Source organism: Diadema setosum, chromosome 20 (assembly GCF_964275005.1).
Source record: "Diadema setosum chromosome 20, eeDiaSeto1, whole genome shotgun sequence".
Lineage (NCBI taxonomy): Eukaryota > Metazoa > Echinodermata > Echinoidea > Diadematoida > Diadematidae > Diadema > Diadema setosum.
In genome coordinates, this window is record NC_092704.1 from 28,533,488 (window position 1) to 28,551,139 (window position 17,652).

Consider the following 17,652-nt stretch of genomic DNA (forward strand, 5'->3'; position numbering starts at 1 on the left):
AACAACAAAGGATAAGTGAAAGTGACTAGAAACTCTGAGAACTTCTACAAGGCTGAAGTGTTCCTGGTCTGTAAGAAGAATTGAAGAGAGTCATTTCATCTCCCTTGTTGTATGCTATAATTTTTTTTTTCTGTACTTTGCAAAGTTAATTCATTTCCCTTCATGTCGCTGTAGTTAAAATCAGACAAACCCGTTCGAGTTGTAATGCTGCCATGCTCCCACAAGATACACCATTTCCAAACATTTTTTCCTTTTTCTGGGGGGGGGGGGGGGGGGAGGAGGGGGTCGCACGAACGGAATGTCACAGGCTCCATTCTGTCAACGAGATGTTTCTGTACACACATGTATCCCATCTAGTTGGCACGGTGTGCACAGCGAGAGATGATAATCATTAATCACATGGCTCTCTTCGATGTCGTGATGTCATAATGTAGAGGAAAAGTCTGCAAGTTCTCTCGAAGCACCTGTTGCGCTCAGAAAGAGAGAGAGAGAGAGTGAACGAACGAAGTCTGATAGCTTTTTCAATTCCCCATTACCAGAAATCAAGAGAGGGTTGTGTTTGAAGATCTGACCCCTGCAGCAATCGGATGCCAAGTGCCAACGTAATTCCTTGTACAGCCCTGTCAAGCTTGCGAGGGAGCCCTTTGAACTTCAGAGTTGGGAAAGGAGGAGAGGAGAAGGAGGAGGAAGAGGAGGAGAAGGAGAAAGAGGGAGATAGGAGGGTATTCAGGGAAGGAACTCGTGGGTTTGGGAAGTTTTCATGTTTGACATCATTCCTGTGTGGATTGTGCAGAGGGCAACAAACTTTTTGAGCCCCGCAAAAAGTAGCCCAGCAGGATGTGTGACTTAATTCAATAACTTTGTGGATGGCAAGGGGAGCAGCGGGGGGTTGAAATGACGAGGGGGTGGGGGGGGGGCGCTCGTTTTTAGGAAGAAAGAGAGAGGGTGACAAAAGCAGAGATAACCAGATATTGTTGAGGATTTTAATTACCTTCTAGCTTTTATAATAGCTGTAGAATCTTTTCCTTGCATTCATGGTGACAAATTTGCCCTTAATATTCAAGCCACGTTTCTTCTGTTACACTGTTCGCAGTGAATGATGAGCTAGTACCTGAGTGAAATGGCTTTGACTCCCTTCATACAATACAAGGCCACAACTCATTTCCCTGGAACTGGCATGTTTCAATTCACAAGGTTACGACCCAGTAAGGATGTGGTTGCACCCAAAATGACGTTGGCTACCCAACCAAATTCAATGTCTCGGTCTTCAGAATGTCAATTGTGGACTCACTGAAATCACTACCCCTCCCACCCCCCCCCCCATCCCATTTTGTCAGCATTGATATACAGCTCTATACAGACAGGACAGGAAATTTGTTAGTTGTATGCATTTGTAGATCATATTGTAGATTTTAGACTTTTATGATGGAGCAGTTGATTTGTTTTATGCATCGATCTTTTAACATGCTGGTAACTGTACCACCCTGCTATAATAGACTGTCTGGAAGCACAATCAAGTCTTCTCTGGAATTATCTTCTTTCTTTCACGATAGATCACACTAATATCAGACATCTGTCTCAAAAGAATCGGACTGATTTGAATCTGTGCCAAATACACGAAGCATGTGCCCCCTCGCTCAGAGTAGAAAGAATGTATGCATGCGAATAAAGCTCCTTATGCTCTGAACCAGAGCTAGTTGAATACATCGTTGGTATTGGCATTCTGCAAACCTGCTGTGCAGCTTCCGATGCAGGTACAACGTATGCTCGGATAACACTATCAGCCATTAGATTAGACAGTATCAAGAAACCGTTTTTATCAGATGCACCTTGTAGGATACTACGAATTCAGCTCACTCAACAAACAGCACACACACACACACACACACAAAAACCAAAAAAAAAAAACAAACATAATGATTGCTTGTTAACTCTTTTACTCAGTCCTTCCTATTAAAGCTTAGTCATGCTGATCCAGTTTGTTTGAAAACTAAGTCACTTTTTTTTTATTTTTGTCAGTTTACCTGTCCTTTATTGTTTTTGTCCACAGCCTACTTCCTTAACATAAAAGTAGCATGATTCAGTTATTATTACAAATTCTTTAATAGACAGAAAATTGGATGTAGATATAAGATATACTCTGACTCGAGGATGGGCTTGCCAGACATTGTGAATATTATATTTTGCATATTACATCATAGTGCAGATGAACTACTTGCCCAATGAGCCTACAGTTATGCATCTGAATGACCCACATGTATGGTGATAGTTCAGCACTTCAAAAGAATTGATTCTATACAATTCCTGTTTACCTGTAATCAACCCCAACCCCCCCCCCCCAATCGATGTTAACCTGTTGAGGATTGGCTGATTTTGCTACAACACGCATTTCCCATAGACCTTGCCTGAGTGTACTCGGGACTCGTCCTCAATGGGTTTATTAAAACGCAAAATGGTAACCTAGCAACCACACCTCTGGAAGAGCATGGCAACTCCAAGTCTCTTTTTTTTTTTACCAAGACATAGTTTTGTGACACCCTGAATCGCTGAAGCGTGACAAGGTCAGAAACCGTGCCATACTGTATATCAATTTTAAACGCTGCATAAAGTGTCCACTCCACCCGATATGATACGATATCATCCAACGAGGGGTTTGGAAGCTGACGATTGTGCCTCCGAGACTGATACCGTGTGATAAATGGACAACCTCTGGTCTAAATTTAAACCCGTCGTCGCCGGGAGCCGTCTTCAAAAGTGCAAGCGGGTCCAGTACCATCAATCACGATATATCTGGCGTCGTCAGGAACTTTATCGCAGTTTGCCGTCTTTCCTCTTCTCTCTTGTCGTGGAGGTCAACGCTCGCAGTTGTAGCACCTCTGTCGCCCGCTTGATAATTGAAGCTAAAAGCAGCGTGTTACATATCTCTGACTTCATTGTTTAAAAGCCCATTGATACAAATTGTGCAGGAAAAACAAACTGAAAATAAGGGAATGATATACATAGCTGTGATTTTACTTTACACTCAGTGAAAAAGATGACATTCAATATAAACATTTTCAAAGCCAGGCAAAAACCAAACACAATATGATTAAACAACTGTAATATAAGGCAATATTGATAAACAGTCCATATGGGCAATTCCATGGTAACTCGCGTTACAAATAATGGGTACATTTATGGGATAATGTGCCAATATCTTTGTAATTGGTAGGATCTACAAGTTACTTTTGTCATCATGGGTTAAGTAGACATATATCAACTAAATGAATCCAAAAAGAAAAATAAAGGACAAACATGTTGGGATTCCTGAATCATTAAACTTTGGTAACTCGCGTTACACAAAAAGGACATGGTCAATTCTATAAAGACCTCTTTTTGGAAAGTCTCCTCATACTAGACAATCCTGATAACAGTTTTCCTACCTTGAATTGATAGTGGGTTAGGACTCATGAATTAACACTATCAAAGTTGAGTAACAATGACCTGGTAAAAATGTAGGGAGCCTTTCTGTCGGTAACTCGCGTTACGGTAACTCGCGTTACATTATGTCCACTAACACAGGGTGACACAAATTGATGACATACAACTGTTCTGATGGCACTGAATCTTGTGTTGAATATTTTGAAAGATGCTTATTTTTGTAGATAGTAAAATGAATAAATGTTAAACAAATATTTTACTAATAAAACCCAATAGAAGAATGCGTTTAAGATTAATAAGAGCTTCACTCCTCATAGAGACCTTGAATACATTTGAATATATACCCAGATGGTTTAGGTGTATAAGTGTAGTTTTCAGAGTGTAAAGATGAAAAATGTTGAAAGTCTTTTTAAAACAAAACATAAAAGTATCAAAACCTATCTACAAGTTTACAAAAAGCTTACAATCTTTCAAAAATTGAAATCCTATCTTTATGAGGAGTGAAAACTAGTACATTTCTTTGCAACTGATTGACAAATAGACCAGTTCGTAATTCCACTTTGTGCATGAGCAGAAAAAGGTCATATGTACCAACAGGCATTTTGGTTTGTAATTCACTGAGATTTTAAGCATCTGTGATGCGATGATTATTCATGCAATCCTTATCTAAATGATGCTTGCCAGCACATCCACCTGACAGCAAGAATGGTATTTGCAATATAAAAGGAAATAAGCTATTACCACATTCAATCCAAAACAATGAAATGGATGCCTGCTGAATTATAAACTGATGGGAGTATTCTGATCCCCTGATCTAAATGCAAGTTAATTTGTTTTTGAACATGAATTCCATAAATTGTTATGTCGGGCAAGCTTTTAAATGCATTATGCCGCTTTGAAAACGAGTGATGTGCCGAACCAACTGAGAAAAAAGAAAGGTCTTTTGTATGTGTACATGTACATGAGCTAGTACTGTGTAATTACGAACTGGCTTATTACCCTACATCGAAGTAAATAAGCACTGAATTGATCAGTGTTTTAGTAGTAGCTATGATAAAAAACTAATGGGCGTACATACTCGAGCAGTATTCTCAAACCTAAGACCTCCTGATCACTGGACGACGGGCATCATCTCCACTAGACCACTGAGCTTTCGCCCGACAGCAAGTGTTGGTTCTAATCCTTATAGTATGCAGCGGGTACTGCGTAATTATTCAAATTCATGAAATTTTTCGTTGAGATGTTTTCATTGCAACTGATTGACAAATTGCCCTACATGAACGTAAATAAGCACTGAATTGATCAGTGTTTTAGTAGTAGCCATGATAAAAAGATCATGGTCGTACATTGTACATAAGCAGGATTCGAACCCACAACCTCCTGATCTCTGGACAGGCGTCATCTTCAGTAGACCACCAAATAAGGATTAGAACCAACACTTGCTGCTTTATAGCTTTCTTTAATAAAAATTCTGTAATACTGATGCAGGAAATTAAGAAGATAAATTTCATGTTCTCATTCACTGCTGGATGTACTAATGTCCACATGCAGTGAAACCCTGGCTAGACTCTTCAATGTGGCATGTGATCAGTGGCCTTGATTCTACAGACGTGTAGTATTATACAATCACAGTTGATTAGGCTGCCCTCCTTTGTTTCAGTCCAGCAGAGGGTGGTATAACACTGCATTTGATTGTTTTTACCACAATCTAGCTCAATTTAGTGCTAAAATTTGCTTATGTTGGGGGAAACTAGTGTTTATAGTCGGTAACTCGCGATACATGCCGGTAACTCGCGTTACATGGTAACTCGCGTTACACTTTTCATTGACATTTTTTAATGTGATAACAGGGTTTATTCAAGTCAACATCCTGTGCACAGTATCAGGGTGTGATGAATTTAGAAAATTATGATTCCCAACAAATTATCTCCACTGCTTCCTTCAGAATGAAAAATATTTCTTGTTTCGGTAACTCGCGTTACACGGCTCAAGGGCTGAACTTTCATGTGGCGACAAAAAAATTTTTGAAGGTGGCATAAAAATTTCCTCATTGGAGACTAAAGTAGAACCAATTTGCTTCTGTCAAATAAATTAATTGAAGTGCTAGCAGAATCTTTCTATCAAAAAAATGTATATTAAGTTATGCATGCATTTTAGCAATTTGGATGACTGAAAAATTGTCTTCTACATTTGCAGCTGTTTCTCAGGAAATATTTGACCGTTTGATATAATTCTTTGAGTTTCTTTAACTTCAATATATGGGTAATACATAATGAGTAATTCTTTTGCAATATGATAAACTTGAAATTTTAGTGCCATGTCCACATTCCCATGGAATTGCCCATATATTCACTGTATTATGTTAAGCCTCAGAAGAGATGTACTCATTTTTAGTGATCCTTTCATTTATCAAACATTTATGGCTGTAAAGTTTGTTGTATTTAGTCAAATTCCTACATCTGAAATTCATCACGATCCAGATTGAGAAGCAGTCTGGGTAATCAAGTATTCAGGAGAAAATTTAGGCACCAAAGTCTATACTTCTTACAGTGAGATAATTGTACTTCGATTCTTTGGTGAACATGAAGTAATGTTTAATAATTGAAATAATAAGAAAAAAAAATCAAGTGAGACTAAGGGGGGAGGGGTAGGGTATAAAGCAGACAGATGTGATAATGGTGATGCTCTATCAAGTTGAGTTCTCTTGTCTGTAAACTCCTGGGGCATTTCTCTCTTCTTGACCTTTGCACATCTGGAGGAAAGCATCAATATTAATCTTACAGGGACTCTTAAGGGCTTCAGCAAATCAAGGCTTCCGACATTTATGTTGCTGCTGGAGTGTGGGTGAAAGATCGAGTGGGAACATGACAGCTAATATATTTCTTGGCGGGACACGTACGATGACAAAAAAAGAGATAGAAAAGGTATTATGACCCTTATCCCTTTGCAGAAAAACCCAACAACAACAGCAAGTACAATTGTAGTGCGAGGTCCCCCCCCCCCCACACACACACACCACCACCACTGAAAAGTATACATATTTTGCTGAACCCCATATAATGTGAATAATGTGCAGACATTTTGTTCAGCGTTCGTCTTACTTTAATGAAAGATCATAAAAGCAGGAGCTGGAAGTAGGGAGAAAAAGAAGCGGGAAGAGTTTGGAGAAGGGGAAAGAGGTACAGTGTAGGAGACAGAGAAGCAGTAATGGATGAAAGAGGATGATATGCTAGGTGGAGGAGAAAAGGGTGATAGCAGAAATGACAGGGATTTGACTGTGGTTAGCTCAGCGAACTGGTAGGCCTTTATAGTTGTTCTCTCCTCCGCATGGGTAACATTTTTGGCAGCTAGAAAAGGTATTATGACCCTTATCCCTTTGCAGAAAAACCCAACAACAACAGCAAGTACAATTGTAGTGCGAGGTCCCCCCCCCCCCCACACACACACACCACCACCACTGAAAAGTATACATATTTTGCTGAACCCCATATAATGTGAATAATGTGCAGACATTTTGTTCAGCGTTCGTCTTACTTTAATGAAAGATCATAAAAGCAGGAGCTGGAAGTAGGGAGAAAAAGAGGCGGGAAGAGTTTGGAGAAGGGGAAAGAGGTACAGGAGACAGAGAAGCAGTAATGGATGAAAGAGGATGATATGCTAGGTGGAGGAGAAAAGGGAGGTAGCAGAAATGAAAGGGATTTGACTGTGGTTAGCTCAGCGAACTGGTAGGCCTTTCTAGTTGTTCTCTCCTCCGCATGGGTAACATTTTTGGCAGCTGTCCTTGCAGCGATAATGCTCCCAAAATAGTAACATGCTAAAGTTCAAAAGTATTTTTGTATTGTATTGTATTGTATTGTTTTGTTTTCGTGGAGGTTTCCGTTTTTAGTTTATCGCTGACCTCATTTGCATTGCAGAGCATTCCGGGGCGAACTATTGCTCAAAAGTTTCTAACCCAATCAGCAGTCAACCTCTGGTTCAGCCACACAATGCAATCTCTAGATTGTGTTTGCTAGCTTGTACATTGAAAGGGAGTTATCTTATGGAGTTCTTGACACAATAATCACTTTTGTTGATAGACATTTTACAGCAGTTTGTCACTGCCCCCCCACCCCCCCCCCCCCCAACATTGCTCAATTTTTTTCTCTCTCCCTCCCTTCTCTTTCAAGTACAGCATGTCCCCCCCCCCAAAAAAAAAAAAAAAAAAAAAAAAAATATTGTCAGATTTTCGATTTGATAACACCCAGTATGATTGACCTGTCTAAATGCTCCTTCAGGGTCTTAAGATATATCATCTTAGCTCTATCTTGCAGAAAACCCCATTCAATTTGGTTAAGCGGTCGCAGAGAAATGTAGATTGTTGTGAAGCATGTCATGAGTCTGATTCTTCCAATTTGAAATTAGCACTTCGATGCTCTTGTGTGTGAATACAATAGACAGAACGTGGAGGGAAGAGATTCCTGACATCCTCGACAAAATTCCTTGTTTCTCTTTGACCACTGAATCAAATCGAATGGGGTTTTCTGTAAGATGTGGGCAATGAGTTATAGTTTCATACCCTGAATTTGTATTTAGATTGATTCACCATTTTCAAAGATATCATTGCAGAGGGTCCCGTTGTAATTTTTTTTTTTTTTTTTTGGGGGGGGGGACATATGGTACAGTGCACTGCCTCCTTCTGCATGAATTGAATGCTATTATACGAAACATCTTTGTGTTTCATGCAAAAAAAAAATCAACTGAAACTATCTTTACCCGATCAGAGTGGCCTATCAGCAAATTTCCAGTGGTTGATTGCTATTAAAGATGATTCAGTATGTTAGAGGTCATGATCAACTGAGCATGTCTCTTGTTTGTGAACTGAGGAAGCAAGCTGGATAAAGTACCATCAGGGTTAATTGGTGAAATTCCATTTTTTGTTTTTTTGTATTTGGCACATTTTGTCCCATGCATTCATGGCATGATGCTTTGTTTGCCTTTAATTCTTTTCCATGCAAATTCATTCATGCATTTTGCTGGTAAAATGTGTTGACACTCAGCGAGATTAAAAACACACGAAATTCGTTGTACCCGATAGAGTGTGAAAATAAAAATTCCATTGGCAATAAGGTCTCATAACCCTTAAAGGGGGTACTCTAAGTATGATATGGACATGCACTATGATTATAGATACAGGGCACAAAGAACACATTTAGGCTTATTGAAGTCCTTGCATGCAAAGGTAAATAGCAAACTCTAGGTATGTAAACCCACTCTTCTGCTTTTCGTGTATATAATAAGAAGGCAACCAAATTATGTAAATTGTATTACTTGAATTGTTGGATTTTTTTTTTTTAATGTGTGTAAACGATGAGTGGAATAAAGTCCTTGCAGCGGAATCGAGGTGTCCAGTGCGCCACCGCACACATTTCCTGGGCATTTGTAATCTTCCTCTTCCCCTTTCTAATAATAGCGAGTCCAATCAAACATGGCGTAGTCAGGTATGCAAACAGCATACATCGTTTGGCGCAGCAGTAGAATCCTTGGTGGTGCCTGGATCAGCCGTGACTATTTATAGCCCTGCTTGAGCAAACAGTGCGGTTTGCAGCGCTGCGGCCAGTGTAAACCCAAGCAGGAAGAGACAAACAAAAGAGAAAAAAAGGAAAAGGAATAAGATGGCCTGTCATTGCGTATTTTTAGTATATTTCGCTGCATTTTATGCCTAATTGTTTAGCACTTCCTCACGCATTTTCATTGTCATTTGAAAGCAGCGCTGAAGCTATATTTGACCTGTACTGTTGCCATGATTCAGTTAACCAGCACTGGCTACTTTTTTCTTTGTTTTGTTGTTGTTATTGCTCAGTTTAAAAACCTCGGTACACTGTAGTTTAAAAGGTGGCACAGTGCAGGTATTAAAGCCTGTCACCACCACTGACAGTTTGTTAGTACAGCATGTCAACCTGTTGAAGATAGGTCCCAAGTATTATCTGGCAGGTGTCTATGGGAATATGTCATCTTCAACGGTTTACCGTGATCCGTTGAGGACAGGCTGATTTTGCTACAACATGCATTTCCCATAGACACTTGCCCGATAATACTCGGGACTCATCCTCAGTGGGTTAATAGCTTTTTGAGGTGGTACAAAATGTAGTCTCGGGAAGTTTTTACAAATCAGTTATCCACTTTTGTCTTACTCATTAAAAAAAAACAAAACAAACATGTTGTGCTCTTTAACAGTTTTAATTGACAATTGGAAAGCATGCGACGGTATGTTCATGCCTCTTTTAACTCTATGAAATACAAGCCAGGGTGGCAAGGTGGCTTTATAGGCAAGGTAGCATGTCTGCCTTGCATTCAATTGGCTTGGGTTTTTAAAAGCCTTGTGAGTCTTGTAGCTGAGCAGTGTTGTGTGTAATCATGCCGTCTCCTCTAACTAGTAAGAGGCAAAACACTCTGTGCCCTGGATGGGACATAAAATACAGTTCCCAGCGTGAGAGAGAATCACAACCCGTGCACGTATTACAGATCCCGCTTCATTCATTCATTCATTCATCAAAAAAGCTGGGTGTAAAGGCTGGTGAGGTGGTCCTCCCCAAATCCACATATATGTACCAGTCAGTCATGACGAGTACAATAGTACACCAGATAATGGACTGTACTCTATCCTCAAAAAGACGATGAAGAAACCTCTTTACGTTTATGCAGTGATGCATGCCTCAATGATTTGTAGGTAGAAAATGATGCCTGTGAAGTTTTGGTGATATATAGGGGCTGGGTATGATATCTTTCTTCAATTCCGTAAGGGTGAAATGTGCATTTATCATAGCCTTTCATGTATATTATCACATCATGTAAAAGCAAAACATACCATTGCTGCTGGAATTTGTTAGGGTTCTCTATTTAACCAGTCAAGTTTAACTCTTTCAGTGCAAATTGCTCAAATTCCCATAGACATTCTCAAGGACATCCCAGGTTCCCCGAATGCAACTTGGGTTTTATGGCAGGTATAAAGATGGTTCTCCATCCCGTGTTGTGACCTCACCGCCATATGTTGCTGCTAAATCAACTCATTAGTAAAGTGTCCATACTTGATGTGCTATCTTTAGACAGCCAATAGTGCTCTTACTGTTTCGGTTTCCGTATTCCGAATGCCCATGAAGGCGCATGGCCTGGGAACGTGGACAGAATGCTTTTATAAGTCACATAATAGAATGCTTCGATACTGTGGCTTTTGAGCTTTTGTGTCTTCTTTTAGTGCTTGGCCTGGGCTCAAGGTTTAGTATTTCAGTGAATGACTCATGTATTTTTATGCAGTGTTGGTGCACGTATGCACAGTTCATTGAGCATTTGGAATGAACTCTGCATTTTGTGTTGAAGGCAGCTCAAATACCTGGCAGTATCAAAGAGTTCAATAGGGATCTTTTGTTTTATTCATGTCCTATCTTTTTCTCTCTTTTTTTTTTTTTTTTTTTTTTTTTTGGGGGGGGGGGGGGTATATTCAAAAGCAATGCAGCCCCTGAAGGCTACTGGAGAATGTTCAGATTAAGACTAAGATGTTGAGTATATGATAAGTGCAACAGTCGTAGGAAGATGTATCCTACATGGAAAAGCTATTCTAGCTTTTGATAGGTACTGAAACAAGTGCAATCAATGGCTTTTATAGTGAGGTTATACAAATATTATTCTGCTCTGTGTCAAGGTTATGCCTGTAAAATGAACATTTTGAAATAGCATTATGAGGGAACTCTTGAAGATGATGTCCTTGTAACATGCCTGTCCTATGACTACCAGCATATATATAAAATGTTCACTTTTATTTTCAGTGATATTTATTCACTCTCATTCAAATATTACCAAAGACAGAATTTCAATTTGATATTACTGCACAATGTAAGAAAAAGATATCATTGGTCACAGAAAACAACAAAAAAGTTCCTCTATTACTTGATATTTATGCACTGTGGAAATAAAACTTTAAAAAATTAATGATTAAAACACACGTTTCATTTTCCATCTGTAACAAATAGATGAAATGGAAATGGTGCAGTAAAATTACAAAGGAATGGTAGCGTGCTTTGCCTGAAACTATCAAGCCCGTTTCCCCAAGCAATTCTCCCTAGCCACCCTTCATATTAATCGCGTACCTTAACTGTCCAAAGCGACCCAAAAGCTCCATATTTGCATTCATTAAATGTACAATCTTTACACACACACACAGAGACACGCATTGTGCTATTTATATATTCATGAGCATAATCTAAACAGAGGAAGCTGAAAGTCAAAAACCCTTGTAAAGATGCAACAAAACAAGGTTCGAGCCTGAGAGATTTGCTTTGAGAATTCCATATTACGGTACCTGCAGGCTACTTTAAAAAGCTTGAGTACATGTATGTGTTTGCAGCATTATTAGAACCTGTGTACTCGTAGCTACAACAGTTCCACGATAGATTGCGTTCAAACTTCCCCAGATATTTTGCTTTTGTGTTCCCGTTTCCTGTTCTTGCGAAATGAATTGCGCGCGCCATCCCAGGGCAGCTTCCTCTTTCGGGGAAGTCTCGAAGACGACGTTTGAATCGATAACAAAAGCTTGGAGAAAAGACAAACTGCAGCTGTGAGCGTGAATGTGTGCATGGCATTGCATTCTTGATTTATGTCTCTTGGTATAGCAGCAGTATCTACAGAAAGCGAGCAAATGTGTTTAAAGGGAAGGTAAACCCAAAAAGCAATGTGGATTGAATGAAAGCAGCAGCATTAGTAGAACACATCAGTGAAAATTTGAGGAAAATCGGACAATCGATGCAAAAGTTATGAATTTTTAAAATTTTGGTGTTGAAACCGCTGGATGAGGAGACTACTAGAGGATATGACGTATGAGTGGACAACAATACAAAGAAAATATAAAGGAAATTCAACAAAAATTCACTTTTCTAGAATTATGAAAGAGCAATGGACCAACCTCTTTCAGAAAGCAGGGGGAATAATTGCTACCCCTAACATATGTCAATATCAAGTTGATGGAATTTGTAATTTTCATGAAAAATGGATTTTTTGTAGAATTTTCTTTATATTTTCTTGGTATTGTTGTCCACTCATACGTCATAACCTCTAGTAGTCTCCTCGTCCAGCGGTTCCAACACCAAAACTTTAAAAATTCATAACTTTTGCATCGATTGTCCGATTTTCTTCATACTTTCACTGATGTGTTCTACTAATGTTGCTGCTTTCACTCAATCCACATTGCTCTTGGGGTTTATCTTCCCTTTAAAGATGGCTTACTTTTGGTTGAGATGGGGGATTCAAATTCTAACTTTTTGTGAGATAATAGTTAGAAACCACCCAAGAAATATGAAAGAGCATACAATTCTAAAAGGGGAATTCAAAGTTTATTTGATGAAAACCGGTTTGAAATGGCTATGATATCCAAAAACAAAGTAAAACAAAGGTAGTCCTATAGAAAGATGGCTCCCACCTTTTATTAGGCCCTCTTTGTTTTTGGATATCTCAGCCATTTAAAAAGCAATTTTCATCAAATACACTTTGAATTCCTCTTAGAATTGTATGCTCTGTCATATTTCATAATAGGTTTCAATTATCTTACAAAAAGTTGGGAACCTTGAGCCCAATCTCAGCTTTAACTATACCATCCCTTTAAACTTCCATTAGGGAGCCCCAGTGTCTGAATTTACAGTTATAGGATATGTGACAATATACATGTAAAAACAGTGCTGTAGAATAGAATTGTTCATCTTTGCACAAGTTTTGTAAGTGGACCTCGTACCCATCCTTCAAAACTTCCCTGCTACCTGTATCCACAATCAACCTATATATAGAGAATGAACAGATGTTATATAAGAACTTATAGTGACTGTAGCAAACCTCCCTTCTGTTATTTTTTCTTACTCTTTCTTTCTTTTTTGCTGGGATGGATCCACAGTAGAAAGATGGCGACTGATTTAGGTTCTATAAAATCTTGACTCACATCACTTCTTTGAGTGAATCTAGCTCCCCGTTTCTCCTACGCACACTTGATAGGGTATTGCGTATTAAAGTCAGGTACTTGCTTACTAGCATACAATGCTACTGGGGGTTTTTTTTTTTGGGGGGGGGGGGAAAAAAGAACAAAACAAATCAATGTGCAAGTCCTTCATTGAGAGTTATCAAAAGCAAATTTTTCTGTTCAGGCTTAGAAAAAGGAATACTGCATGAAAAATCTGTGGGATCTGCCTCTGGACATGGAGGGATACCACTTGAGTAGATGGCATTCAAAAGGAGGGGCTGTCCCGTACTCCTGGAACACTATGCTCCGGGTCATATCATGTGGTGTCTAAAGAGGTTGAAATACCTGCTTCCCCCCACTTAGAGAGTCACTCCATCAGACGAAATATGGTATGAATGCAGTCATGAGGGATGATTTCCATTTGAGCAAACTCTTGCTTCTTTTCTATTAAAGGCCATAACAATTTAACTTTCTCTCTTTATCACTATTCCCATTGTTACTGTTATCATTGTTATCATTATCATGATAGATGTTATTGTTATTGTTATTATCATTACCATTGTCATTATGAAGCTGGAAGTTTTTACTAAATGGGACGTACTTGTACCGCATTCAGTTCAAGTTATTTTGTTACATAAGGGAGCATCTTACTTGCGGGGGCGGAGGAGGGTTTGGTTGCTAGGATGTTGTGTGTGTGTGTGTGTGTGTGTGTGTGTGTGTGTGTGTGTGTGTGTAATGTCAATCCACTAAGTACATCTGATGAGACTCTATTGCATGTTCTCATGTCATGCATACACAATCAGCTATGATACCAGGCTATCATGCCTGGTGCATATCGAGAGTGTAAAGGACTCTCCTACCCTGTCAATTTTTCCGCACTCCTTGCTGTAGGATATTATATCCATAACCCCCCTCTCACCCCCTCTCTCTCTCACTCACTTTAAGTCTCTTCTCCTACCCTTTTTTCCTTTTTTTTTTTTTAATGTATTGATGGGTTCAGCTATTTTTAGCTGCCCCGCTGGAGCGGGATCTGAATTATTGATCGATACACAACTTTTCCTCGCCGCGGTTGTTCTTGTTGTTGCCGTGCGCTGCCTTTGCCCACGCTGACCTTTTCCCTGCTTGCACGCTCCAGTTTCTCTTCCTTCTGAGTCTGAAGTGCGTTCAGCAGTCTGGCAATTAATCAAGGTTGGTGGCAAACGAATTTCCGCGCTGAGGAAATTACAGCCAGCCCTCGCCTCGTATTGTCAAAAGGAAAAGAAAGGAAAGAGAAAAACTGGGTCCTGCATTCTGCAGCTCCAGCCAACCTCCAAATTCAGATGATGTATATATGTCATACTTTAACTCAGGGTTAGCTTTTTCTTCTGTCCTTTTAAAAATCTGAAATTTGCAGTGACTGTGACTTGCGGGGCAAATTGTTTGTGCCCACAGGGACCTGCAGTGAATGATTTAGAAGATGGGGGATGGAATTGATGCAGCGAGATTGATAAGTGAGTCGGAATGCCATGCATTTCCCTGATACTTGTATCTGCCATGCATCTGTAGAAAAATATGCATAATGAGGTCAAATCGGTGTTTATTTATTTTTTTAAAGAAATCGCAAGATTTGGTAACTGTTTCCCAGGGAAAAAACAAACAAACACAAATTTCATCCAATGTTTTAGAGCTTTGCAACCCTTTTCACTATCGCTATATCAGTTGCGTCGGCTGAAACTTATGTGATGTCGTCAGTGGAATACAAAGTCATGATAATGAGGATTTAGTTGAGTGAAGATGTGAAATTGCATGCTGAATGTGCATGCTTTTGTCTTTTGTTGTAGCTTTCTTAAAAAAAGAAAAATTGAAGGGGTTAAGTGTTCACTTCATTTGCTAGTTGCCAGTTTCTTTAATATTTCTTCTGTTTGGTTATCTTAAACATGCATATATTCCTTCATATGTATATTACTTAGAATGTCCAAAAAAAGGCCTTTATCATGGACTTTGCAAATGGTTAATGTAATTAGTTCATCATGTAGTAGTTTTGGCTTCATGGGATTTGGTCATCCAGTTTTGACTCTGTGAAAGAACAACCGCAAAAAAAAAAAAAACTTATTTCCTCATTTTGTTTTGTGGTCATTCGAATTGTTCTGTAAATTTCTATAATGCCTATTTTTTATGAGACGAGATCAGGGTGTGATGATGAAATGACTGAATACTTGACAATTTTAAACAGATATGTAGAATATATATATTATGTAGGTTATATCAACTTTACATTTCACAAAGAAACTGATTGAGATTGTAATCGTTTGTTCCCGCTCAATTCAGCAGCGAGGGAAAACCTGGGGATTTCCCGTGGACAGGGGCAATCACTTTCAACAGCCTCTTTCTGCATGTAAGGAGGATGGAAAGAGATTGCTTGTTACCATGGTGACGTAGTAAAGTCTGTGGATGAGTGTCATTGAATTGTTGCCATGCCCAGGGCAACTACGTCAGATTTGCCTTCTGAATCTTTCCAGAAAGTACATAAACACGTCAGTGGCAATGCCTCTCTCTCTCTCTCTTTCTTCTGCTTTCTTCTTCTTCTTCTTGTCGTTCTTGTAGTTGGTGTTGTTAGGGTTGTTCTTCTTCTGCTTCTTCTTCTTCTTCATCATCAGCAACATCAGTATCGTCATCGTCATCATCATCATCATCATCATCAAAATCATGAATCTGTTTCTTCATATTCTGCTAATTCTTCTTCTTGGCATTTATCCCCAAAGGAGTATATGTTCATGATTTTCACACGAAAATGATCACACAAAATGTGTTCATTTTCATCATCATCATCATCATCATCATCATCATCATCATCATCACCATCATCATCATCATAATCATCGTCATCATCACAATCACCATCATCGTCATCATCACAATCACCATCATCATTGTCATCATCATTTACTTCTTCATATTCTACTAATTCTTCTTGCCATTTTTCCCCAAAGGAGTATTCCTGATTCTTACATTAAAAAAAGAAAGAAATGCGCACACAAAGTGCTTAGCATGAATGGAAGGGCTCCTTACATATTGTAGCTCATGGAATCCATCCGTATGACTTTCAAGTGGCACTATCGAGTAACATTTTTGCATATTTTTGTCCTTTTATATCGGAAATGAGAGCTTCTTGGAAATGCGGTATTTTCATCTTTAGTGTGTGGTACTAATGTAATTTCCTTTGTCCGAGGTAGTTGTCTCAGAAAGTGTGAACTATTGTTCTAACTTTTTAGTTATTATGAAACACTCACTAGCTTTTATGCGACAGAAGGGATTAAGTGCAGATAACTTTGCTAAGATTGCCCCATCAATATGACTGCAGATGTAAGAATCAAGCAACTTACTTCCCGCACCTTAATTTACTTTGTCTCCTTCTGTCTCTCGTTTCTCAATGCAGCATCTGACTCCAACCTGAAGGTGAGATCGCGGCTGAAGGAGAAAGTGACGGAGCGGCGGACCCACGGGAGCCCGCTGCTCAGGCGGAGGGACGGACCCAACGCCCTCAAACGCAAGCCGCTCAGCGGGGAGCTGAACTGTAAGTCCACAGACATGGACGAGTTCTTGTATAATTGCTTGTAGACCTTGTTTCAAAAAGTAGCTGCAGACAGCTCGCTGTATAAAACTTACGCAATGATGTGACAAGTAAAGGTGCAATTATTTCCATAGACTCGAGTATGTACTCTACAACATACAGACACTAGAATGAATATGAAGCTCATTATGTATTCTGTCGATAGAAAAAGTTGTTGACATTTTGTCCATAATGCCGGAGGGGTGCCTCCACTGTATTTTAGCCATCAATGTGCCGCATTAAATATTTACTTGCCACTGGCATGCAAACGTGCAATGATCTTCTGTCGATACCTAAAAGGTTACATAGTGTGAGGATGCTTGATTCCATTCGAAAGAAACAACATAGCCTCCTAGTTTTGATTCTTCTTTGCTAGTCAGCAAGTCTTAAGAGGATTTTGAGAGCTCTCCCACACTGCTGTTGCTGTTCTAACACTCCTTGACACCTACCAAAAATGCTAGCGTTTGGTACTAGAAGCGTGGTGATCTGCTCTTGTTGACTATTGAAATGTTTCTGCCTATTAAGCTAGAGCCATGATACTTTGATACCAAGAAAAGTGGGTTGAATTGAGCCCATACGAGTTGACTGTTTGGACACGATTGCTCTCAGCAACAGCAGATAAACTCAACCCCATTCCCCACCCCCAGAGTTCACGAAACAAGTGTGATAC

The 17,652-nt window shown here is 39.4% G+C and overlaps 1 protein-coding gene across 1 annotated transcript in view; it reads left to right on the forward strand.

Moving 5' to 3' along the window:
* The window catches only part of LOC140244111 (histone deacetylase 4-like), a 149,084-nt gene that overhangs the window by 102,060 nt on the left and 29,372 nt on the right, over positions 1 to 17,652 (forward strand). Inside the window, exon 8 of the mRNA XM_072323756.1 lies at positions 16,809 to 16,946. Within this exon, the coding sequence (XP_072179857.1) occupies positions 16,809 to 16,946 (138 nt within the window). The remainder of the gene's footprint in view (positions 1 to 16,808; positions 16,947 to 17,652) is intronic.